General features: G+C 43.7%; 1 protein-coding gene across 1 annotated transcript in view; it reads right to left on the bottom strand.

Annotated features, from left to right (window-relative positions):
- The window catches only part of LOC126236876 (inositol polyphosphate multikinase), a 134,510-nt gene extending 114,401 nt beyond the window's left edge, over window positions 1-20,109 (bottom strand). Inside the window, exon 1 of the mRNA XM_049946500.1 lies at window positions 20,079-20,109. Within this exon, the coding sequence (XP_049802457.1) occupies window positions 20,079-20,093 (15 nt within the window). The 5' untranslated portion in view covers window positions 20,094-20,109. The remainder of the gene's footprint in view (window positions 1-20,078) is intronic.
- Between the last annotated feature and the right edge of the window lie 5,309 nt (window positions 20,110-25,418).

Raw genomic sequence — 25,418 nt, 5'->3', positions numbered from 1 at the left:
CGAACGCTGGTCCAACTGAGGCGCCAGGTGGAAATGGCATGGCAAGCCGTTCCACAGGACTACATCCAGCATCTCTACGATCGTCTCCATGGGAGAATAGCAGCCTGCATTGCTGCGAAAGGTGGATATACACTGTACTAGTGCCGACATTGTGCATGCTCTGTTGCCTGTGTCTATGTGCCTGTGGTTCTGTCAGTGTGATCATGTGATGTATCTGACCCCAGGAATGTGTCAATAAAGTTTCCCCTTCCTGGGACAATGAATTCACGGTGTTCTTATTTCAATTTCCAGGAGTGTATGAGCGCTATGCATTTTTGATCCATCGGATGTACTGCTTTTCTTCTAGTGATGATGGTTGCAAAAACCTAAAGTGGTAATGAATAATGTTACATGTGTACAGGTTAATGGCTATAAAGATGCATTTCTTTAAATATTTCTACATCTACATTTACATACATACCTCCGCAATCCACCATATCTTATCTTTGTGGTCTTTCCGCGAAATATAAGTTGGCGGCAGTAAAATTGTACTGCAGTCAGCCTCAAATGCTGGTTCTCTAAATTTCCTCAGTATCGATTCACGAAAATAACGCCTCCTTTCCTCTAGAGACTCTCACCCGAGCTCCTGAAGCATTTCCGTAACACTCGCGTGATGATCAAACCTACCAGTAACAAATCTAGCAGCCCGCCTCTGAATTGCTTCTATGACCTCCCTCAATTCGACCTGACAGTGACCCCAAACGCTCGAGCAGTACTCAAGAATAGGTCGTACTACTGTTTTATAAGCGGTCTCCTTTACAGATGAACCACATCTTCCCAAAATTCTACCAATGAACCGAAGAAGACTATCCGCCTTCCCCACAACTGCCATTACGTGCTTGTCCCACTTCATATCGCTCTGCAGTGTTACGCCCAAATATTTAATCGACGTGACTGTGTTAAGCGCTACACTACTAATGGAGTATTCAAACATTATGGGATTCTTTTTCCTATTCATCTGCATTAATTTACATTTATCTATATTTAGAGTTAGCTCCCATTCTTTACACCAATCACAAATTCTCTCCAAGTCATCTTGTACCCTCCTACAGTCACTCAACGACGACATCTTCCCGTACACCACAGCGTCATCAGCAAACAGCCGCACATTGCTATCCACCCTATCCAAAAGATCATTCATGTATATAGAAAACAACAGCGGACCTACCACACTTCCCTGGGGCACTCCAGATGATACCCACACCTCCGATGAACACTCACCATCGAGGACAACGTACTGGGTTCTATTACTTAAGAACTCACAGCTGCAGTAAGTTACCTACAGAAAATAATATTTGCAGCTAATTTTAAAACGTCCCAGTCGGCCGAGGTGGCAGAGCGGTTCTAGGCGCTTCAGTCCGGAACCGCGCGACTGCTACGGTCGCAAGTTCGAATCCTGCCTCGGGCGTGGATGTGTGTGATGTCCTTAGGTTAGTAAGGTTTAAGTACTTCCAAGTTCTAGGGGACTGATGACCTCAGATGTTAAGTCCCATAGTGCTCAGAGCCATTTGAACCATTTAAAACGTTCCTCCGTCTCGGCTTTGGATAAGTAGTGGTTTCTCACCTGTGGCCATGGACAGAAACAACGCATTCTTGCTGCGCGAGACATATCGCACGACGTATCTCTCGGAAGATTAATGGCGAAACGTTCATGGGTGGACTGCACTGCTTCACAAGGTGAAACGTCACTATCCCAAATTCAATATTTAGCGCCGTATCTGGATTCAGCAAGATTTTGATTTCTGGCCACTGGAATCGAAAACATACATCACTAACAGACAGTACACTGCTTCCAGGCAGTTTCTAGCAAACTACATCGGCCATCTCCACAGAGACAAAATGGAGAAACATTTCAAGATCAATAGGTAAAAATTCGCACAGAAACACCACACTTCAAGTTTCTACGGAAACAAACGTACATTATGATTTCAATAGAAGACACCAACGTAGCAAAAGCATCTGCAGTCAGCTACCGAGAAGAGTGGATCTCTGCAAAACAGAGTGAGAAACTACCCATACACGCCGATGCCACATGTTTGGAAGGGCTTACCACTCCTGCGGAAGTATCCACTCGTCCAAGTGCCTCTGCAACAACCTCAAACTCAGACGCTACGACTCGGTAGTAAAACCCTGTGTTGTGTATTCCTTCGGGTGCCTCGTAACAGCGCACTCAGGAAACTGGAGATCAAGGGGATTCAGATCCTGAGAAGGATATTAGGAGCTGTAAGAGAAGAGAAAGACACCTATAGATTCTGGCACGACGACGAGCTGTACGAACTCTAGGAGGACATCGTCATGCATGTAAGGAAAAGGTGCGTGTATCTGACCCACATGTATCCAGAAAGAGTGACCAGCAGGATCCTCACAGCGACAGGTAGAGGGATCGCCTCCAACAACAAGTGGATCGTATCAGTAAAGTCGGGTCTGAAAGAACTGGAGATACCACTGGAGAACACACAAAAGCGAATGTGGTTCCAGCAAGCCATCTGACAGAGAGTTTTCGCTGTGTCTCCTACCACTAAGAAGACTACAAGGACCAAGTGGATAAAGGAGAGAAAGATGGCTGACAGCCAGAAAATGAAGGAGCTCTAGAAGAAGAAGAAGAGAATAACATCTTTACCGAAGAGCAATTATGAGCCATGTGGTCCCCAGTAGGGCCAAACGAAGAAGGAGAAGAACATGAAGAAGAAAAAGAATGACTTCAGTTACACCTCGCCATCACTTTTATTGAACATTGCCTCCAGCTGGCTAACAGCTCTCCGCTCTCACGTGAGTCCTCTTCTTCCCAAAAGAATACGCTCACCAGACTTCAATACTCGCCTAGAGACATGGAAAGTTACTAAGAGGATTCCCAATACTGTGCACAGGAGCGCACTTCCGAATTCTTGTAGGATTTCTGTAATGGAAAGGTAATTTTGTTGATCGTGAAGGGTCACTAACACCTATCTTCAGAAATGTTAAACACTTTCAATCATTAGCTTCACCCAAAGGGTACTCATCTTCACCTGTGTAGACGGCAAGTGAAGAGCTCACAAATGGGGTGTATGGTCTCGACGGTGGCAGGGCTGTGTAGCGTCGGTGCGTTGTCGTCAGGATGTTGGTCACCGGTGACACTTGAAAATAGCTTCAACGAACAAACGTCTTATTCGCGCTCAAACTAAAATAATCGTAGTGCTGCTTCGCGGCGGTCACGCCTTCTCTGGTATGTGGTGAAGACAACAAGCAGAGGACCAGTGAGGCCAGCAGGCGGCCAGAGGCCTGGTGTGGCGGGAGCGACCGGAGGAATGCTGACGCCTGGAGTCCGCACCGTGATACGTGGACCAGCAACGCACGATGTGTCTGCTTGCAGCAAAGTGTACCAGAAACATGGAGACCCACTGTAATTCTTGCTGGGGATGTCAGGCCTCAGAAGTGGAACTCGCTTTTACGAGTGAAAGAATGCGGCACGAGGATGCCCGCACCAGTGTAGGAGGGCGAGTGGCTGCACTGCCCTGGTATCAAACAGCTGTCCTCCAGGGCAGAAGTCTGCCGGAATGAGAAGGAAGGTGTCTCACCAGTGGAAAAGCGCCAAGTCCAAGGGGATGGACTCAGAGTCTGCAGTCAGACTGATGGTGGTGAAGGCCCAAACTCGTGGTGGCTGCTTTCAGAACCATATACCCCCTCACCTGGCGTAAATCTATCTTTTGGTTGGTGCTACCAGATTCGAGCCCCTGTGGCTAGAAATTATAGGTAGTTATAATGGTTAGGTGCTCACTTGTTGTGATGATGTACCACTTCTAACCTTGTACGATGTACGAAGCCAGTCGGTAGAAGATATGCAAACCAACCAGCCAGTCCCGCAGCAGTAGCCCATGGGACGTTGCGCCTCCCCACATCATAACACTTGGATCTCCAAAACTATCAAGTTCGATCATGTTCCTGAGTGCATTACGTGTTCCCACCTGCTCGCCTATGAGGTTATGACCAGCATCACTACTGAGACTGAATCTGCTCTCATCCAAGCGAACCTACTCCTCGTTGGTCCAGTCCGTTATACTCTTGGTGCCATTGCAAACTGTGCAGCCCTGTTAAATAGGGTTGCAACTGCACCCACTGTTTCACATGAGTGCGTTCCTGCCTGGTGAAAAATGTAGCGGTCAACCGCTGCTGTAGTTTACAGCGGCACGGCGAATACGTGGGTATTGTCTCTTTGCCCAGTGACCAATCCGTTGTGTTCCGTGATATCCAGGTTTCTGTGCACTTCATTCATCTCCACCGAATAGTTAATATGTTATATTCTTTATCTATGTGGTCCTCAAGTTTTTCAGAGCAGCGTATTTATCTGTTTTGAGAAAGTAGAAACAAATTGCAAACCTGTTATGTACCATGCAGAGAGATACACAACATATTTTCAAGAGGTGGCGGAGGTGGCACCCACAGCTCTTAGGTGTCTGAAAAATGTCATATCACCACCGGCAGCTGCTAGTAAAACACTTCACTTATAGAACCAGTTTCAGTCGTCTGACCATCATCACGTTCCTATATAACAAATGAAATATTGCATAAGCAACGTTACAGGCTTAAACTGTCATGAATCTGTTAACTATGCGAATATTAACTGCAACACACACGTATTGGAATGTCACATATTCGATAAAAATATTCACACCATCATGTTAGGTGAAATATAAAACCGCTATTGTCAGGTAATAAAACCATGAATAATACACTGAAAATGAAAGTGTACCATAACAGTGATGTATCTCATTACGAAGGCATTACACCATAAAGGAGTAAATGTTTCACATTTGTACAGAGTTACCTGTTGTTGCTGTTGTGGTCTTCAGTCCAGAGACTGGTTTGATGCAGCTCTCCATGCTACTCTATCCTGTGCAAGCTTCTGCATCTCCCAGTACCTACTGCAACCTACATACTTCTGAATCTGTTTAGTGTATTCATCTCTTGGTCTCCCTGTACGATTTTTACCCTCGACGCTGCCCTCCAATACTAAATTTGTGATCCCTTGATGCCTCAGAATATGCTCTACCAACCGATCCTTTCTTCTAGTCAAGTTGTGCCAGAAATTTCTCTTCTATCCAATTCTATTCAATACCTCCACATTAGTTAGGTGATCTACGCACCTAATCTCCAGAATTCTTCTGTAGCAACACATTTCGAAAGCTTCTATTCTCTTCTTCTCTAAACTAGTTATCGTCCATGTTTCACTTCCATACATGGCTACACTCCATACAAATACTTTCAGGAACTACTTCCTGACACTTAAATCTATACTCTATATTAACAAATTTCTCTTCTTCAGAAACGCTTTCCTTGCCATTGACAGTCTACATTTTATATCCTCTCTACTTCGACCATCATCAGTTATATTGCTCCCCAAATAGCAAACCTCATTTACTGTTTTAAGCGTCTCATTTCTAAATCTAATTCCCGCAGCATCGCCCGATTTAATTCGAGTACGTTCCATTATCCTCCATTTGCTTTTGTCGATGTTCATCTTATATCCTCCTTTCAAGACACTGTCCATTCCGTTCAGCTGCTCTTCCAGGTCCTTTGCTGTCTCTGACAGAATTACAATGTCGTCTGGTCTCTCAACAGATACCCCTCCGTTGAGGTTGCACTTACGGTACGGGTATCTGTATCGCTGAGGCACCCAAACCTCCCCACCAACGGCAAGGTCCATGGTTCATGGTTCATGGTTCATGGGGGGTTCACAATCAGTGAACTTACTTAATACAACCTACACAGTCAATATGAGTCTGTAAAATTCCTCAGTTGGTCATGCATTACATACAACTGCCGCTATAGTGTGTTATGTGAGATGCTGATTTAACTATTTTTCCATGAAATTGAGATGTTACTTCACATTGCGTGTATCTGAACGGCCTGTGCCGGCCGGGGTGGCCGAGCGGTTCTAGGCGCTACCGTCTGGAACCGCGCGACCGCTACGGTCGCAGGTTCGAATCCTGCCTCGAGCATGGATGTAGGTGATGTCCTTAGGTTAGTTAGGTTTAAGTAGTTCTAAGTTCTAGGGGACTGATGACCTCAGATGTTGAGTCCCATAGTGCTCAGAGCCATCAGCCATCTGAACGGCCTGTCCCATAAAATTTAGTGTGCGATGGAAGCAGTATTTTTTTTTTTTTTTGTGGGATCTAAACCTCTCTCACACCGGCCTGATTTAGCTTCACTGTTCAGGATAGTAAAAACATGCGTATGTTAAGGGAATTTTCATTCACAAAGCAGGCTTATCACATTCACACAGTTCAATACTGTTCTATCCTGATTAAATTGAGCTTAACTTAAGTTCCATAAGGCAGTGAAGCAATTTCGAAGTCTCGGTGCGACGAAAACTGTCAGTCGATCTCCTGAAAACATTTGTAATAATTATTAACTTTCGGTGATCACATGGGGAACACCGGAGATCTGCTGGTAAGAGCGTGTTAGCCTATTTATTTGAAGTAACTGGATATCTTGAGCATACAAAACGGCAGGTTCGTCCAGTGTAAATGAGACGTTCCCCACTGATCCCGTGCAACACAGCGTAGTAAGCAGACACTGCCAATAATAATCAGTTAAATAATATGCGAACACACTTACTTTATCTTCTGGTAAACCTTCCGGGATGTAAGGTCGTGGTCCATGAAACTCTTCAGCTCCTAACGTTTCGTCCAGAGCTGCGCTGGACATCTTCAGAGGGGTGTTTCTCCTCCGGTGAGTCTTGCCGACGAAACGTTAGGAGGTGAAGAGTTTCATGGACCACGACCTTACATCCCGGAAGGTTTACCAGAAGATATGTCATCCGGTCGTGAAAGCCTTCATACACTTACTTTAGTTTAGTTCATGTATTAAATTCCTTCTCATACAGAATCTCATCAAGATGGCGACTAGCTCAACAATACATACATATACATCCTTCTTTCACGGCTAATCGGCAAGATCTTTCATTCTTTTCATAAGAGAAAACATAGATAGCAGAGAAGCCATTCCATGGAGTAAATGGACGCTCCAAGGAATAATAGGACTTGAAACTACTTTGCATTGATAATCATCGTATATTAAAAAATGGTTCAAATGGCTCTGAGCACTATGAGACTTAACATCGATGGTCATCAGTCCCCTAGAACTTAGAACTACTTAAACCTAACTAACCTAAGGACATCACACACATCCATGCCCGAGGCAGGATTCGAACCTGCGACCGCAGCAGTAGCGCGGTTCCGGACTGAGCGCCTTAACCGCGAGACCACCGCGGCCGGCCATCGTATATTAAAGTTTAGGAATCGGTAAGATAAGAAGAGATATTTCGAGATATGTACTGAGTTATATAATTTATAAAATTTCTGAAAATATCGCGGAGAGACCGCTGCAAGAGACATTACAAGTATACATATCAATGTGAGTATATCTCGTTTCACTCTACTGTCTATAAGTACTTGTAAGCCATCATTCTGTACATTTTGTTTTCTTTCACCACAACTGTGATTCTAAAAGGCGCAAGTTGTTATTAAACGCAACACTTAGGACACCTGTTATGACTGTCACGTTTAGTTATCGTAACAGACGACGCACAGCTTAGGAACAATAAGATTCTACTCACTGTCGGCATGCGTAAACCTATATGACCATCTTTGGCTCTACCAGTAAACAGCGATCAACTTTTCAGTCGCCTCCGTGTGGTGTGGATTTGTTCACAGCGTTAACGCCGATGACAGTTTTAACATGACTGTATGCACTCCCTAGCACAGTTTTTATAGACTGACGATGTAATTTATATTATGATATGGTAACAGGTAACTCTGAACAAAGGTGAACCATTTATGTCTTTATGGTATGTCGTTTTCATAATGAGACACATCACTGTGTTATGGTATACTGTCCTTTTATTTTCAGTGTATTATTCATAGTTGTATCACCTGTCGATAACTGGTTTAAATTTCACCCAAAGTGATGCTGTGAATACTTTTATGTGGGTATGTGATATTCCATAATGTATGTGTTGCTGTTAACATTTACATCATTGAACAGATCTGCGACTGTTTAAGGCTGTAATGTTCAAATGGTTCAAATGGCTCTGAGCACTATGGGACTCAACTGCTGAGGTCATTAGTCCCCTAGAACTTAGAACTAGTTAAACCTAACTAACCTAAGGACATCACAAACATCCATGCCCGAGGCAGGATTCGAACCTGCGACCGTAGCGGTCTTGCGGTTCCAGACTGCAGCGCCTTTAACCGCACGGCCACTTCGGCCGGCCTGTAATGTTACTTATGTATTATTTTAGGAACCTGATGTGGTCAGACGACTGAAAGTGGTTGTACAAATTATTATACCAACAGCTTAAGGTGGTAATATGACTTTATTGAGGTAAATAAGAAGTACCTTGAAAGCCTACCACCACACAGGCACAACCACCCGCCTGGCGCCTTTCAGTTCCGTGGAGCAGCCTCCAGGTGGCGCTCACAAACACGGACTCTTCCTGCTTCTGCGCCATTTCATTCAGCGTATCGTATATGCCCACTGACAGCGTCGACAGCAGCTGTAGGGAGAACTGTCAACTGTGGATTACACTGTTTCCACCTTGTACCAGCGGACATGGAAATCTTTCTGCCCCTCGAGTCCACAGCTCGTGATCTAGGGGTTAGCGTTGCTGCCTCCGGATCACGAGGTTTCGGATTCGATTGCTGGCAGGGTTGGGGATTTTCTCTGCCTGGGTTCTGTGTGTTTGTGTTGTCCTCATCATTTCTTCTTCATCATCACCATTCGTGACAGTGGCTAGATTGGATTGAGTACAAATTGGACTGTGTAAGAATTGGGACTTTGTACGGGTGCTGATGACCGCGCAATTGAGCGCCCCATAAACCAAACATAATAATCGTCATCATCAACCTTCTGCCAACAGATATCAAAACACGACAAGCCGCGGGCACTCACACAGTTCTAAACCAGCAGTTAGTTCAGTTCAGTGGCTGCAGCCCGCTCGGTACAGTACTCTGAAGACTACCCTCCGACTTTGTAGGACAATTAAAAGAGTATCTGCAATAACTTCCGTTTTTTATTGACTGTCAAGAGACAGAAAAGTTCTTAAGATATCAGTGTGTTAGGTTTAGGACATCAAGTGCCACACGTCAGCCGGCCGTAGTGGCCGAGCGGTTCTAGGCGCTTCAGTCTGGAACCGCGCGACCGCTACGGTCGCAGGTTCGAATTCTGCCTCGGGCATGTATGTGTGTGATGTCCTCAGGTTAGTTAGGTTTAAGTAGTTTTGAGTTCTAGGGGACTGATGACCTCAGATGTTAAGTCCCATAGTGCTCAGAGCCATTTGAACCATTTGAACCTGCCCAGTACTGCAAATTTATAATTCAGAATCTCCTAGTACGTTTAAACGCAGACGGTAGTGACTGCAGTGAACATCAAGTTTGTTGTTCCGTGTGAAATATTTTGTCGCTGCCTGAAATATCTTCATCTCTCCTGGATAACAGTATAAAACACGAGCCATTATTGGTCTCATAGTTAAAAATGTTTATCTAGGGAAACAGATATTAGAAACTTGCCTGCGCTTTTGATCGCTCAAAAATACTAATAAGAATCATGCTACGCTGCACCTGGCAATTTGTGTTTGGAATTAAGGTTTTTTTTCTGCCACTACGTTGTACTTACGTAGTTGCCGCTTTTCATTCTGATTGCCATTATATCTATCCAACATTGTATGACTGCGAGCATGTGAATGAATATGCGCAAATGAATGTTTTCTGCGTCTTGTGCTGATTGCTATCTTTCTTTCGTTGAGATATTGCTGCGTCGTGAGCATATCTGCGTTGTGAAAGAGCGTTCCAAATACGTGTGCTCACTGCCATGTTATTCATGAGAAAGCGTGACAGTAGATTTATCTTTTGCTTTCTTATATTTACAAGGTTTTGTGTACATATTTTGGAGCGATATTTTTATATATTTTTGTGTCTTATTATATGATACACAGCCTAAGTACATATTACAAGCAGTTCTACTGTTCTAATAATATGTAACTGCGAACTATAATTAGCTTATCAGAGGGATATGCAATCAAAAAACTGTGACGTTGCAGTGCAGTATGCAATGTTTTCGACTTACAGACGGTGACAACAGCTCTTTGTACTTCTGTTTAAGGTAGTTTAACTTGACATTAACACGTCCATTCTCTCCTTAAGAGAAATGAAAATAAAACCCTGTTTCGGGGAAAGATTCATAATAAAGTTGAATAGTACGTTAAGTTACTTAAGCAGCTGTTCCGCTACACTGGAATCATTTAGGCAGCTGGTAGAGGGTCTTATAGGGGCTTCTTAGATGGGATGAAGTTGATGCTGGCATCGTCTCTCCCTGGCTCTGCCATCCTTGTGCCTTCTTTTGTTCACCAAAATGTCTTGCAGCAGACCTCTACCTTCATTACTCCCGAATTGTGTCAGAACAAACTGCGTCACAATACTCGGTCATAAAGGTACTTGCGTGACCCGCACAGGTCAACAGTTGTTCGTTCTATTGAGCACTTAGCGGAAGGCCATCGAGCTTGACTAGTCTCCGATCTACCTCCGTGAGGATCACGCTCGCTACCCAATGTCTTCGGTGCCTCGTGGAGTCAGTACCACAGCATCGTCGCCGTCATCAGGCCTGTTGTGGATGCGCAGGTGTTTAAAAGTTTATTTCTTACGATTGCTGTCTCTTACCTTTATTTTTTTGCTTCAGGTGATTCAGTTCATCATCAAGAAGAAAACCTGTTGTCTATTTGATTGTTTAGTTCTTCCTCCAATATTATTGGTATAATGCCATCATTATCACGCCAAACAAAAGAACATGATGCTTTCAGTCTCAGGCCAATTCTTTTTACTTTTGTTCGGCTTTTCTTATAACGATGCCTTATCCGCGTGCAGTATATGGTATTTATTTTCGACTTCTATTTTCCATCTGGTTTGAAATACAGTCATTTTTTCTTAAACTATTTTGTATCTAACGCTATTAATCCTTTGGTACTGAAAAGAATACTGCCCACATTAAAAGAATACTTACACAAGTGAAATCCCACTGATAAACGAACAGCAGTTGAATGACATAAACGCAAAAGGAAGAGCTGCTTTGTACATGCTCTGTTGAAACTGCGTGTGTACCTTGCCTCGATTTACACCATTTTTGTTTCTGATTCTCGTTTACATAAGGTCTGGGTGCACTAATTTCTTTCAATTTCATCCTAACCGCATGTTCCAAGTTTTACCTGATAAATTACACACTGAATTAATATTTTTTGTTTCAGACCTCGTGATACGCTGCTATTATTCGTAAGGAAATGAATATGTGTGTGAAACACACACACACACACACACACACACACACACACAAGCAGAGAGAGAGAGAGAGAGAGAGAGAGAGAGAGAGAGAGGAGAGAGAGAGAGAGGCATTAAAATGTTAAACTTGAGCCGTTTACTAATACCAGCAGATTAATAATCTTGTGTTGGTGATGGCAAAGGTTCGTAGCTGAAAAGCGTCGTATTCCATTAACCAATAGCTGTTCATAAATAACTCTTACCTACAATATGTTTCGATCTTCATTTCATCTTCAGGTGCCTTTAAGTTTTTTTACAGATCATCTTCAAGTGTCTTAAAGTTGTTTACGACAGCTTACTTAGCAATATCAGTTCTCAGGGGTTGTAATGCGACACCCTTTTCTAACAACTTTTTTTTTATAGAAGTAGCCGATACTAGGATTAATCATGAATTTGGTATAGATGAACGTTCTTGGTTGTTTCACTTAAAGAATTTCATTGATTTTGCATACGATGTATTATATTTCAGACTCAAATGTATAAAAAGAAATTAATTTGTTACACTCTGTATGTACGGTTAAAATTACTCTTCTCTTGAAATTACGAAATATCTAGCATACTTAAAATTCATATGGTTAATTGCACAGTCTAACGCTAATTATTAAATTTATATCTGGATTAATTTGTAAAATAATGTTATCTCTTGTGATGATTCTTCATTCGTCAAGAAAGTTTGTAAACTCTTTTGCTTTGTAAACTCTGGAATATCCTAAGTAGCCTACCGCAAAATGTAAGTAGTAGTGGGCATGCCTCTGATGGAAACAGACATAATTATAATCTTTCCAACATCAGTGTATTCTGATGTGGAAAATGTAAAGACGGTGTGATAGTGAAAAATGTGACGCAAAATAAAATTCAAGGGTAAAACAGGGAAATCTTCAAACATTATTCAGATCAACAAGAAATTACAAATATCTAAATTCCAGCCTCAAGAATGTATCCCTAGACGTGAGAACTGCAGCCAACAACAAGAGAAAATGAAGATGAGTAAAAAGTTTTTCTTTTGTGTATTTTACGTCTCTCGAAGCTTCCGAAACCTTTAGAGACAGAAATATTCTATGGTGATGTGTGGGAGGGTAAGATTACAAGGTGTAATAAGTATTTTGTGTCACAATAATTAGTTCTTGCGGTGTAACATATCTCGAAACTAACTCATTTGTATATAAAATGCCAATTTCAGAGTCTCGCACAAACCCCTCCACCTCCCCCAACTGGATAAATTACTTCGGATGCCCCTGCCAATACTTACTGATAGAGCTTCCCTTTTTACACATGGGATGACACAATCTTTTCACAAACAACCAAAATTCAAATGTGATACATACATGAGGATGGCGCTACGTAATCTTTCCCTATACACAGAATGTATAAGGCGTCACTCGCACTTCATGCAGTTGCGCTGAAATTCTAAGTAGCTAAGCATGTTAGTTAGATGTTTGCTACACGCCGCCTTCACGTTTTTGCAATTTTAATGACCAGCATTGCACCCAAATGGTCTGAAACATTTTGCAACAGCAATAAGTGAACGGAATATTACTGGGGACCTTTGCTACAAAAAGGGTAGCATCGCTATTTGACAGCGAACACTGTACTGCTGAAAGCAGCAATTTTTTGTAGGCAGGATCCTTACATACCAGTACGTTTGAGATTATGACATAATCAGTTCGTTTGCGGATTTCAGGTCGATGTCCGCGAGATAACCTTTTCCACGAGTTTCCGCCAGCCGTCCTTGCCATTCTGTCGGCCTGCTCGCGATAAGCCTTATCTCTCGCACCTGCGCCTTTCAGCGCTCGCGGCCATCCGGCAGCGCGACCCGGTCCCCACTTCCTGCACTTGTGAACTCTGTGTGCTACGGCGCGGATTCGTCAGAAGAAAACGGGGCAAGGCCCACGCTGTGGGTGGAAACAAGAGTGGAAGGCTAGAGTTCCAAGTCCCGTCGATATGCGGGTCACCGGAGACGGGCTGTTAGCCCGTTGGGGCGAGGAACTGGGCAAAGAAGCGATAGCGCCCAGTTTAAGGGTTGGGTTGGGTTGTTTCGGGGAGGAGACCAGACAGCGAGGTCATCGGTCTCATCGGATTAGGGAAGCACAGAGAAGGAAGTCGGCCGTGCCCTTTCCAAAGGAACCATCCCGGCATTTGCCTGGAGCGATTTAGGAAAATCAGGGAAAACCTAATTCAGGATGGCCGGACGCGGGATTGAACCGTCGTCCTCCCGAATGCGAGTCCAGTGTGTCAGTTTAAGGAACCGCACTAGTATTATTCTAAAGTATTTCACAAAACGCTAATACGAAAGGCCGAATGATGATTTAAGCTTTGATTCTGCAGAACACGAGTCTTAATGAGTTCGGCACCATAGAAAGAGCGCGCGGGAATTTGCAACGGTTACCCAAATTTGTGTAGCTTGATGTTGAGTTTCTTACCTTTCGTCGCCACAAACAACATTTCACGAACACTTACAACGCCATTACAGTTCTAGATGTTTCAAAATCAGACTCTGTTTGCTTACTGCGTCTACAACAAACCTTACTAAAATTATGTGACGGAAGAAACAAATCAGCAGCTCTTATATGCCAGCGTATGATGACTATGGGGCAGGAGATAACTGCTCTGAATGTGAAAAATAAAAATTGCTTTCCTACAAAAAGGAGCCGGCCGGGGTGGCCGAGCGGTTCTAGGCACTACAGTCTGGAACCGCGCGACCGCTACGGTCGCAGGTTCGAATCCTGCCTCGGGTATGGATGTGTGTGATGTCCTTAGGTTAGTTAGGTTTAAGTAGCTCTAAGTTCTAGGGGACTGATGACCTCAGATGTTAAGTCCCATAGTGCTCAGAGCCATTTGAACCATTTTACAAAAAGGAAGAATAGATCTCGATACGAGGGGCGCTCAATAAGTAATGCAAAACTTTTTTTTTCTGGAAGCAAGTTGGTGTTATTCAGTATTCCAGTACACCATGTTATTCCCCACTCTTTTGGCACTAAATCCTGTTTTTCAACATAATCTCCGTTCAATGCGACGGCCTTTCGCCACCTTTCTGGGAGTGCCTGCGTGCCCGCATGGTACCACTCTACTCGTCGACATCGGAGCCGTCGTCTTGCTGCATGAATAACCTCCCCGTTATCCACAGACTACTTCCTGCAAAGTGCATCCCTCTTTAGGCCAAAGATATGAATGTCTGAAGGTGAGAGATCCGGGCTGTAAGGTGGGGGAGGTAGAACAGTCCAATGAAGTTTTGTGAGCTTCTCTTAGCTGCGCAGATTTGTGTGAGGCCTTGCCTTGTAATAGAGAAGGAGGAGTTAATTTGCATTTTTGTGGCGACGAACACGTTGACATCGTTTCTTCGCTTTCCTGAGAGTTCATCGTTGCACTATGATGTAGGACATCAAACAGAATAGCTCCTTCAGAGGCCCAGGAGGCCGCTGGCTGAAGGTGCGGCTTTGAACTATTCTTCAGAGGAGAGATGGCCTGGAGCAAAGCCATGGATTTCCCTTTTGCTTACGATCGATGTGATGAAACCATATTTCATCGCCTGTGATGATGTTCGACAAAAATTGTCACAATCAGCCTCTTAGTGCTCAAGCAATCCGAACAGATGCTCTTTGCTCTTTGTGGTTTTCTGATATGTGGCGAGGAACCCTGCGGTTACACAACTTTAAGTACCCCAACTGGTGCACGTACATGTCAGCACTAGCAACGGAGACACCCAGTTGTGCAACGAGATGTTTGATAGTGTCCGTCGATCACCTCGAATGAGAGTGTCCGCACGTTCCAACATTGCAGGAGTCACAGCTGAGTGCGGCCGGCCGGCACGCAGGAGATAGGACAGGTTTGCGTGACCTTTTGGGATGATGACAGACGCACCCCCAGACGATTCACCGTGCTTTTGCTCACTGCCACGTCTCCGTAGACATTCTGCAAGCGCCTAAGAATATCTGCGATGCTCTGGTTTTCCACCAAAAGAAACTCAATGACAGTTCTCTGCCTGGAACGCACATACGTTACAAACGCCATTTTGAAGGCTATGTATAGCGCCGCCACATATCGGAACTTCATAAAAGGGGTTGAAGTGGGAATATTCCATGATATTCTACAGCAAATTCTGCGTGTTTTCAACCGAAATTGACTGAGAAAAAAAAAGTGCTGCAGTACTTATTGAACGCCCCTCATATGCCCTGGGCATGACACATCCACGGTCGTAGAATTTGTTGTTGACGCATATTTTTTATGAAAATCGTGCATTGCAAGTCTTGTTATCACATTTTTCTGGTTCCTACATTCTCTGGTCCAGTTGTCATCCTGCATAAATGGCATGCTGCAGAGCTCCACGCATATCTCCTTTTTCTTCCAGTCCATGATGTTCATGTGTTCCTGATATAGTTCTATGAAAGGTAGGTAGCATTGTAATCTGACATCCTCAGATTCCATTTCAACATTTAGGTTTAACTTCTCACTACTCCGTCAGTAACGTTCTTTGCTTGTAAACATATTCTAAAGGATAAGTAGAGTAGTTCAAAATGTGATTTTGAACACCACACTGCTTAGTTAGAGCTGCTCCCTTACTTAATACATCCTATGAACCAAGTCGTTCATCTGCAGCGGAAATATTCCTAGATGTCCCACAGTAAATTCCGCATTTTTTCAACCGAAATTGACCCACAAAAAATGTGATGCAGTACTTATTGAATGCCCCTCGTATATCCGACACATCCGCGGTCGTAGAATTTGTTGCTGATGCAGATTTTACGATGAAAATAGTGTATTGCAAGTCTTGTTATCACATGTTTCTGGTTCCTATGTTCTCTGGTCAAGTTGTCACCCAGCAGAGCCCAGTTGCCATCCACGGCGGTAACACTGAATAGAATGTTCTCGAGCTTCCAGCCGTGTCAAGTAGTTGAATACGACGAGCTTTCCACTAAGCACGCCTCGGCATCTGCCAAGTGAAATGACTGCTGACGGGCTGTTCGTATGCCCTTACATACTCCCACCCCGGCTATGTTCTTACTGGTACCCACGGCATCGCCATCTATGGGACATACGTTCACACCGCGTTCGATGCACCCGCTTCAACTTTTTAACTTTGTTATTTCTGGCTCTCTCGCAGCTCTCTTGATGCAGGCCGCCGTCTCTATTAAGACTGTTGTCGGCGATTTTAATTTCGATGAGTCCTGAATTACGCAATCTCAGAAGCCGTTTGTTTCGTCAGATTTCATAATGCCATTTTCTAGAGCATGCTCAGCTAAAGCGGATTTTTCGGGGTAGCTTAGGCGATAAAATATCTCATGCTCCTTCCTGCGGCCGGCCAGTGTGGCCGAGCGGTTTTAGGCGCTTCAGTCTGGAACCGCGCGACCGCTACGGTCGCAGGTTCGAATCCTGCCTCGGTCATGGATGTGTGTGATGTCCTTAGGTTAGTTAGGCTTAAGTAGTTCTAAGTTCTATGGGACTAATGACCTCAGATGTTAAGTCCCATAGTGCTCAGAGCCATTTGAACCATCCTTCCTGCGTTTTTCTACAGTGCGCACAGTTTGTCCGAATTAACACTGGCCACACTCATAAAGTATCCTATAGATCCCAGGTGTTTTGAGACCTGAAGTGTCTTTAACAGATCTCTGTAATTACTGGATTCTTGACGGAGGCCTGAAAATCGACTTTAATATCATGCCCGACAAAGAGCCACAGAAAAAAGTTTCTTTTCCTGCTGCTCGTCGATGGTCTTATAGAGAGTCTTGCTTGAGATCGCTTCATTTATTTGGTGAATGTTGTAGCTTCGTATGTGATTCTCTGTAACATTTTATTAACAACTCAGTCGATTGTATCAGCCGAATTAACCATCTTCGACTGAGTGATTTTCACATTATCGACAACTTTCACGTGGTGGCGCAGTTTACGAATGTGTCTGTCAAAGACTCTCTTGCACTTCTCAATTCTTTGGAAGTGGCTTGGTACAACTTTCAAGGCACACTCTACGTCATCTTATTTTCTGTGCAACGGCCAGAATTTTGAACAGACGGACGGCGTTACGATGAGAAACACGTTAGCTCCAGTTGCAAACCTCTTTATGGGGAATTTCGATAATATTGCCTTAGATATGGTCTCATAAAAGCATAAGTGTTTCATATGAAGCATCGACGACATTGTCATGTTTGGGTCGACGGACGCGAAAAACTTGACGAGTTTTTGGAACATCTCAAGAGCATCAACAGTAACATCTAGTTCACTATCAAAGGAAAAAATACATTGCCCTTTCTCGACGTCCTCCTCCGCCACAAACTGAATGGATACCTGGTCTCAACGGATACAGAAAACCTAAGCTCACCCATCTGTACATACACTCCATCATCAACCGGCATAGAAGCGCGCTGTTTTATAAACATCATTATATTGTGCAACAGCGATCTCAGACGCAGATAACCTACCCGAAGTGTAACCTGCCCCATGTGCTTAGCTACCCACGCGATGTCTTCAGGAAGAAAGGCGTCAATTTTCACCAAATAAATGAAGTACTCTCAAACAAGAATTGATCTCAAGCAAGAACTGCAAAAATACACCGACGAGCAGCAGGAAAAGAAATCGGACAAACGGTGCGCACTGTAGAACAAAGGAGGAAGGAGCATAAGACGCTTTTATCGCCTATGCTATCCTGCAAAATCGTCTTTCGCTGAGCATGCTCTGGAAAATCGTCACCGCCTTAAATCTGACGAAACCTCTGCCTTGGGTCGCATTAACGTCTACTGGCATGCTTAAGAGAGACGGCGGTATGCTGATCAGCAGCGTGGGATCCAGCGTTCGCAAGGTTCAAGCTGACGCATCGAACACCGAGTCAACGTAAATGCATATATATGGCAATTCTGCGAGCACCAGCAGCTTGAGTATATCAGAGCGCACCTGCAGTCCAACAGCTGTCACTTCACTTGACAATGCTCAAGGAGTGCATGGTCGGAAGCTCGTGGAATTTTAACCAGTCGGCACGGCTTGAAGCCCAGAACATTTTATTCAGGTCATTCATCTGGTTACGTGTATATCTATGGAGTGTTATACATTTCCTATTACAGGTTCTAGGAACTGTAGAGGGGACTTAGAACATAAAGTTTTGATAAGGGATCCATGTCCGTCAACGTACAGTTTGAATATAAGTTTGAAGATCGGATTGCTATCACATTTCCCGCTTCACGGTATGCACACGAACCAGAAGAGGGCGCCGTATCAGTCCCTGTTGTAATTTATGATATCCCACACCATTTTCGTAGGAGTACAACAACGGCTGCGAGAACCTGGTGCATTTGCAACTAGGAGGGTTGCCTATTTCGCTCCACGGACGCGCCACATTCTCGACTCTAAAGAGAACATCCTTCGTCGCGTAGAAGAGAACCTGACGACAGGTACTCGAAACATTGCCCATGTCAATGGATCCTGTGGAGCACACAGCTCAGTCATTGTCTCCGCTGTCTGCGTACCGTGAAGCGGGAGATTTGGCAGTTACCCGATGTGCAAATTTATTTTACATCCAGGAAGAGGTGAAGAGTAGTGTTTAACGTCCCGTCGACAACGAGGTCATTAGATATGGAGCAAAAGCTCGGATTAGCGAACGACAGAGAAGGAAATCTGCCCTGCCCTTTCAGAGGAACCCTCCCGGCATTTGCCGAAAGCGATTTCGGGAAATCACGGAAAACCTAACTCTGGATGGGCGGACGCGGGTTTGAACCGTCGTCCTCCCGAAGGTGAGCCCCGTGTGCTTATTTTACATCCAAATGGTAAATTTCTGGACATGGGTACATTATCAAAACTTTATCTTCTAAGTCCCCTAAACAGCCTCTAGGAGCCTATTACAGGAATTGTGAAACACCCTGTAAAGTTTATTGCGGAATGAGAGCAACAGCACTGCCCTGCCTTCTACACACACAAAACTGATAGAGGTGAAAACCATATTAAGCGATATTAGACAGAACGCACGAAATCAACCACATGCGGCTACATAGCTACCGTAGACTACGATCAAAAAGACCAACAGATGATGATCAACTTCGACATCATCAATTAGACCAACTGGCCTGGTGTGCGTTCAGATGAACCTCTAGTTTTATGACTGGATATCATTACGGTAACTGAAGCAATTAATAGAACGAAAGGTTACTATGACGTTATAAATTTAACAGTAATTTTGCCGACATTGTTAAGTATATAATAAAACAATAAAGATGTTTACGATAAAATAGAAAAAAACCTCATAGAACCTATCCGTTAAATACTGATGCGATGGTCATCTCAAACTAATTCAAGGGAACAGGTCGACTAAAAAGGTATTTCAGGTTTTCAACACAAAAACCAAAACCCAAATCTCTCGCGTAAAAAGAATGAGGCAAACAAGTTGAAGCTAGAGGAACAACAACTATGTCCCCTGGACAGCGGAACGCAAATAAACCCCGGAATTCAGAACACAGAATAAAGTGAAGCTCGATACCAAATACAACACGCCTTAACGTGGTTAAAGTCAGCTCCAACGAGTAAAATACACACTAGCAGGAATAATAATAATGATCTACACGTGTAGAAGTGCGCGTCTTCATGTCGACCGATACTACGCTCTGCTCGATGGCATAAAGGAAGCAGAGTAAGCTGCTTACTTCCGTCGACTTCATATTTACGATCTGATACGGGTCGTTTGACCAAGGCAAAAAAGTGTCCGCAACAGAGGACAGCGCTTACCCTTACAGCAGCCATCCCCCGCGTGCACCAATCGTTAACTGTTTTGTTTTCATTGTGATTACCAGCTAAGGCTCAAGAAGCTTACTTGTCGTCTGGAGCTCAAGAGGGGGAACACAAGATAAGACGGATTACGAGAAAAATGAGATAACTAAGAACGGCATTAAAGTCAAGCCTCAGCAGATACAGCTGTCGTATCTCCAAACAAAAAATTTCGACAGAAAATTCTCTTTGGTTGGTTCGATATAATATGTCTTCTGTGAAAAACACGCAATCGTCTGTACAAGTGTAACTTCCTTTATTTTCAAAACTGTGCTTCATTTCATCGCCAGAAGGCGTGGTGATTTCTTTCCCTGTCTTCCATCATTAGGTGTGGCGAAATTTAGTTTGAAGGTGGTGTAAATGTCACCGCAACGGAATTTGATGCTTTTAACGAGTTCGAAAGGCCAAAAGTAAGTGAATATTGATAAAAACGTAGGTAGTGCTAGTGGTGATATACTTTGCTGTGTTAGCAAAAGTGGGGCAATAGTGAGCACTTAAGCAAAAATTATTATTTTGACACATTCATAATAATTTATCAGAAACCAATTGTACGTAAGACTGCTATAATTTTTCTATTTTTATTACACCAAATGAATTTCAGTGCAAAATAAAGTTTAACTGCATATATCACAAATATGCGACTGCGCACAATTCCCCACCCAACGAAGTAATTATGCCCGGTAATTGTGCGCTGGAGAAAGGAAGCTTATTTTAAACGTAAACGAGTGAGAAATAACCACCACTTTTACATCTTTTATGGATGTGAGTAACGGCTGTTCTGTCGAACATCTCCGACAGAGCAGACACCCTCGTATACATAATTGTATGGGCGTGACGGCTGTTGTACAAAAACGTTTCAGTGCGGATGCACAACCAACGTCCGAACTCCTACCGGAATAAGAAATCTACGAGTAGGAGGTCAATGGGCGGGGGTCGCGGCGGTGCGGTGAGCGGGACGCTGGGAAATTGGGTCTGACGCGAAGCGTGCGCGGATGGTCGACGCGGTTAAGGAAACAGTCCTAGAGGAGCGGAGCACTCGGGTTCGAGTCCCGGTCCGGCACATCTTCAACTCCCGCCGTTGCATTGCCGCAGTGCCCTGTGCAACTGAAAGTCATTATTTCCTTCTTATCTCTTTCCCAAGACTTTTCCTTTCCCTTCCTTTCACCCTAATTATTCACGTACGTATATGTCCGTTTCTGTTAGGATATCAGAATAATGAAATATACTTATAAAGTGACATGGAGAGTGTATTTACTTTCATTCCCACATTTCAAGAGTTTTTAGAGTCTTCATTTCTTAGATAAGCAATCATCATAAACAGTCTTATCCAGTACCTTCAGCATGATTTCAAGCAGAGTATCCAACACACCTGTAGCACAATTGTCTGTCCCTACCTACTTCTTCAAAGACGCAACGTAACTCATTAGGTTCTTTACTACGTGTAAGCAGTTCAATATGTAATCAAACTAGTTATCGCAACCATCATCATCTTTATTATCTCAAGTGCCGGAAACATCCGATCTGGTATGAAACTTCGTGGCAGATTAAAACTGTGTGCCGGACTGAGACTCGAACTCGGGACCTTTGCCTTTCGCGGGCAAGTTCTCTACCAACTGAGCTACCCAAGCACGACTCACACCCTGTAACTGGCAGAAGTAAAACTGTGAGGACGGGGCGTGAGTCGTGCTTGGGTAGCTCACTTGCCCGCGAAAGGCAAAGATCCCGAGTTTGAGTCTCAGTCCGGCACACAGTTTTAATCTGCCAGGAAGTTTCATATCAGCGCACACTCCGCTGCAGAGTGAAAATCTCATTCTGGATCCGATCTGGTGTTTAATCCTTACTTCAGTTATTTTTCTTCTTGCTACGTTTTACCCACCATGTTCTTCAACCCAGTCTTTTTCTTCATTCCTCCCTTTCTTTTCCATTTCAGTCTCTTCCAGCTTCTTTTTCACGGGGATGCACACCTGTTCTGTTCCCTTTCAGAAGGCCGTTACGCCAGTCCGCCATTACATACTAACGCGATAAGATTCTGTTTGTTAAACTCTTATACATAGAAGGCAAATCTACGCAATAAAACTGCTATTGACGGGTTTTAATAACATAATCAGATAAAAGAAAATCAGTAATACCTGTAAGTTTACCTTCTCAGTTTCTGTCTGCTGAAAATAACAAGGAAGTGGCCTATTCTATTTGCCACCCACTCACGCATTCCACAGCTCAAATGACGCCTGTCATCTTGTTCCTACTTATTACGTTCAGGACATAGAAAAAGGCAGCAGTAGTCAAAACTCGTCTTGTTTATCGGAAGCTTCAAATAGTGAATGCGTATGATTACCAGCTGCACACAATGAATGTACTTTCTCTTGCTTGTAACGCGAATATTCTCAACTTATTCTGTACGAGAGCTTGCACAGGAGTTCGGTGTTCGCCACTGTAGCTTTGCTATAGAGCAATGGAGACGCGCGAGACTTGCATTTCTCTGTTACACGTAAGGTATTAACTGACGGAGACTGTTGGTTGCTAACGCATACTGTATGAAACAGTTGTCAGAACGTCCTTGCCAAAAATTTCAGAACACTTCAGTGGTAGCTCACGTACAAAGGTCAACGATAGAACGATATGTCCTGAAGCGATAAGATATCATTTCGTGCGATTTCACTTAGAATAGCGCAAACGGTGCTGTAGTGCAGCCTTGATTTAACTGAAGCGAAAAAGAATGAAGTTTAGGATAAAACGTTCCGTTGACAAAAATGTCATAATACTCGTAAAGTAGGTGTCGGCGGTTGAAGTCCTGCCTAGGGCATAGGGCATGGGCCTCTACTATTTAATCTACACAGAGAAAGAATCGAAAGAGGAACAGACGTGTTACGGATGCCCACCAATGGTAAATATTATCTAGAGAATTTAAAAAATATTAAGTACAATTATTGGCCGTTTATTGGCTGCACCTATTACAGAGAAAATGGCCATTTAAAAGTGATCAATACGTACATGTACCCCAGTGTGGGACAGTGCGACGATTTCACAAGGTAGCCTCTTATTCCTCAAACAATAAGTTCACACAGTGAGTAACTACGGAAACCCAATCCTTGCTGATAAATTAACTTCAGAAAAGCTGCGGACAGCACTTATATTTGCGCGCAGGCACGCATTAAGTTTGGACATTATAGGAATATCCCTGATACATATGCATATGCTAATCACTGACAGTGTATGACGCGTAGACATTTGTCTAATTGGTGCAAGCGATTAAGAAACAATGACTTCTTTTGACAACTCTGTAGAGCACGTACGTCTAAGATTTGAGAAATAATTAAAAATTAGAATATAATCTGCAGAACACCTTGGATTGAAACGAATTTCGAACAGCAAATTAACACACGATCTACCCTCTATCTCTCCCTCTGTCTCTGTCTGCCAAACAAAAATGTGAAACGCCAAGAAGACGTGGTCGGTTGTCAATGTAATTTCGTACATGTACACACCACTGATGAGTAAGTTTTCTGCTATACGTTTTATGCTGTATATATGGCCGACAGAACAGACACCGCACATATACAGGGTGATTGTAATTAAAGTTTCAGAACGCTGTAGAAATAACACCACTGGTCAGAATGACGTCAAATTGCAACGGAATATTATCGGAGAAGGGAGAAAACGCATGGCAGAAGAAAAAAAAAATAGTGTGAAAATTGATCAAAAGAGAGTGCCGTATGTGTCAGAATACGTAAATGAAAACACCTGTCATGCGCACGACCCATTGAAGTTGGTATAAACACGCCGGGTACACGGCTTTTCCTCCTTTCGCGTCTGCGACGATCGCCACGACTGTCTCAATGCAGCATTGCGCTCTGCTTGTAAAGCTGGTTTACAAGTATGATGACTGTGCACACTTCGCTCTGCAGAAATTCCAGATACTGAAGGGTTTGAAAAGAGGTGTTGGTCCGATGAATGCCGTGGGTCTGGAGAAAATGATTCGGAAATTCGAAAATACAGGTTCTTTTGGTGTGCAACCTGGTAGAGGGAGGAAACGATTCGACGTCAGTTGACGCAGTGGCCATAGCAATGCAGGAGGAGACGAGTGGTGGTGCGCAAACGTGTAGTGCACGGAGAATTGCCCGAACATTGGACATACCTGTGAGCAAAGTGCGTAAAATCCTACGAAACATCCTTCTTTGCTATCCATTCAAAGTTACCCATGGGCACGAGTTGCTTCTTATCGACCTGCCAGCAAGAGAGACATTTGCCTCAGAATTTCTTGCTCGCATGGAAGTTGACAGTGATTGGCGGTTGAAGATTTTTTGTACAGCTGAAGTCTACTTCCATCTGACAGGACAAGTCAATACACATAATTGTCGAATATGAGCAACGGAAAATCCACACGCAAATCAACCACTACCACTTCATCCTGAAGAGGTCACTGTGTGGTGCGGGCTTACGGCATTATTTATCATAGGGCCATATTTTTTCGGAGAGACAGGTGCTTCCGGTTCTGCTACCTGTACCGTCACTGGTAAGCGCTATGAGTGTCTTTTACGCGACAACGTTATTCCAGCTCTCCAACAGCGTGGATATGTGGATGGATCATTTTTATGCAAGATGGCGCACCTCCGCACATTGCAAATCCAGTTAACCAGCTGCTGAAGCACTATTTCGGAAATGCTAATTATCAGCCGCCATTTCCCTACAGCCTGTCCGTCCCGATCAGCTGATCTTAATCCACGTGACTTCAGGCTCTGGGACTATCTGAAAGATGTCGTGTTCAGTGTTACGATTACAAACTTAGCTACATTGAAGGCACGCATTGTGCAACACATTCTGAACGTGACCCCGAAAACACTTCGATCAGTTGTGGAACATGCTGTTTCTCGATTTCAGCTTGTTACAGAAAACGGTGGACATCATACTGAACATCTTTTGCGCCAGTCACACGGAAATTAATAATCCGATTTGGTTTTGATTGATGCTTTTTATGCGGTTTTTGGCCTCAGGACACATAAAAACCGATGTGAGTGACGCTTTTTATGCGGTTTTTGGCCTCAGGACAATTAAAAACCGATTTTTCCCATCCTATGTGTATGACCTTGCCGTGATGGATGGCCTCACGTAACTAACAGTAACACACCTGTACACCCATGCACACCGAGTACTACAGTTTGTTTAACGTCAAACGTACACCTTAGGCATTATTGTATGATTCATTTGTCATTTGTAGTCGATCACTATTAAATTATGATGCTTACTGCGCCATCTATGGCTAATTTTGTAATTATTTATTTTTCTTCTACGTTTCTCCGATAA

Source organism: Schistocerca nitens, chromosome 2 (genome assembly GCF_023898315.1).
Source record: "Schistocerca nitens isolate TAMUIC-IGC-003100 chromosome 2, iqSchNite1.1, whole genome shotgun sequence".
In the NCBI taxonomy this organism is placed as follows: Eukaryota; Metazoa; Arthropoda; class Insecta; order Orthoptera; family Acrididae; genus Schistocerca; species Schistocerca nitens.
The sequence above is the reverse complement of the archived record's forward strand: the minus strand, read 5'-3'. Positions and strand labels throughout refer to the sequence as shown.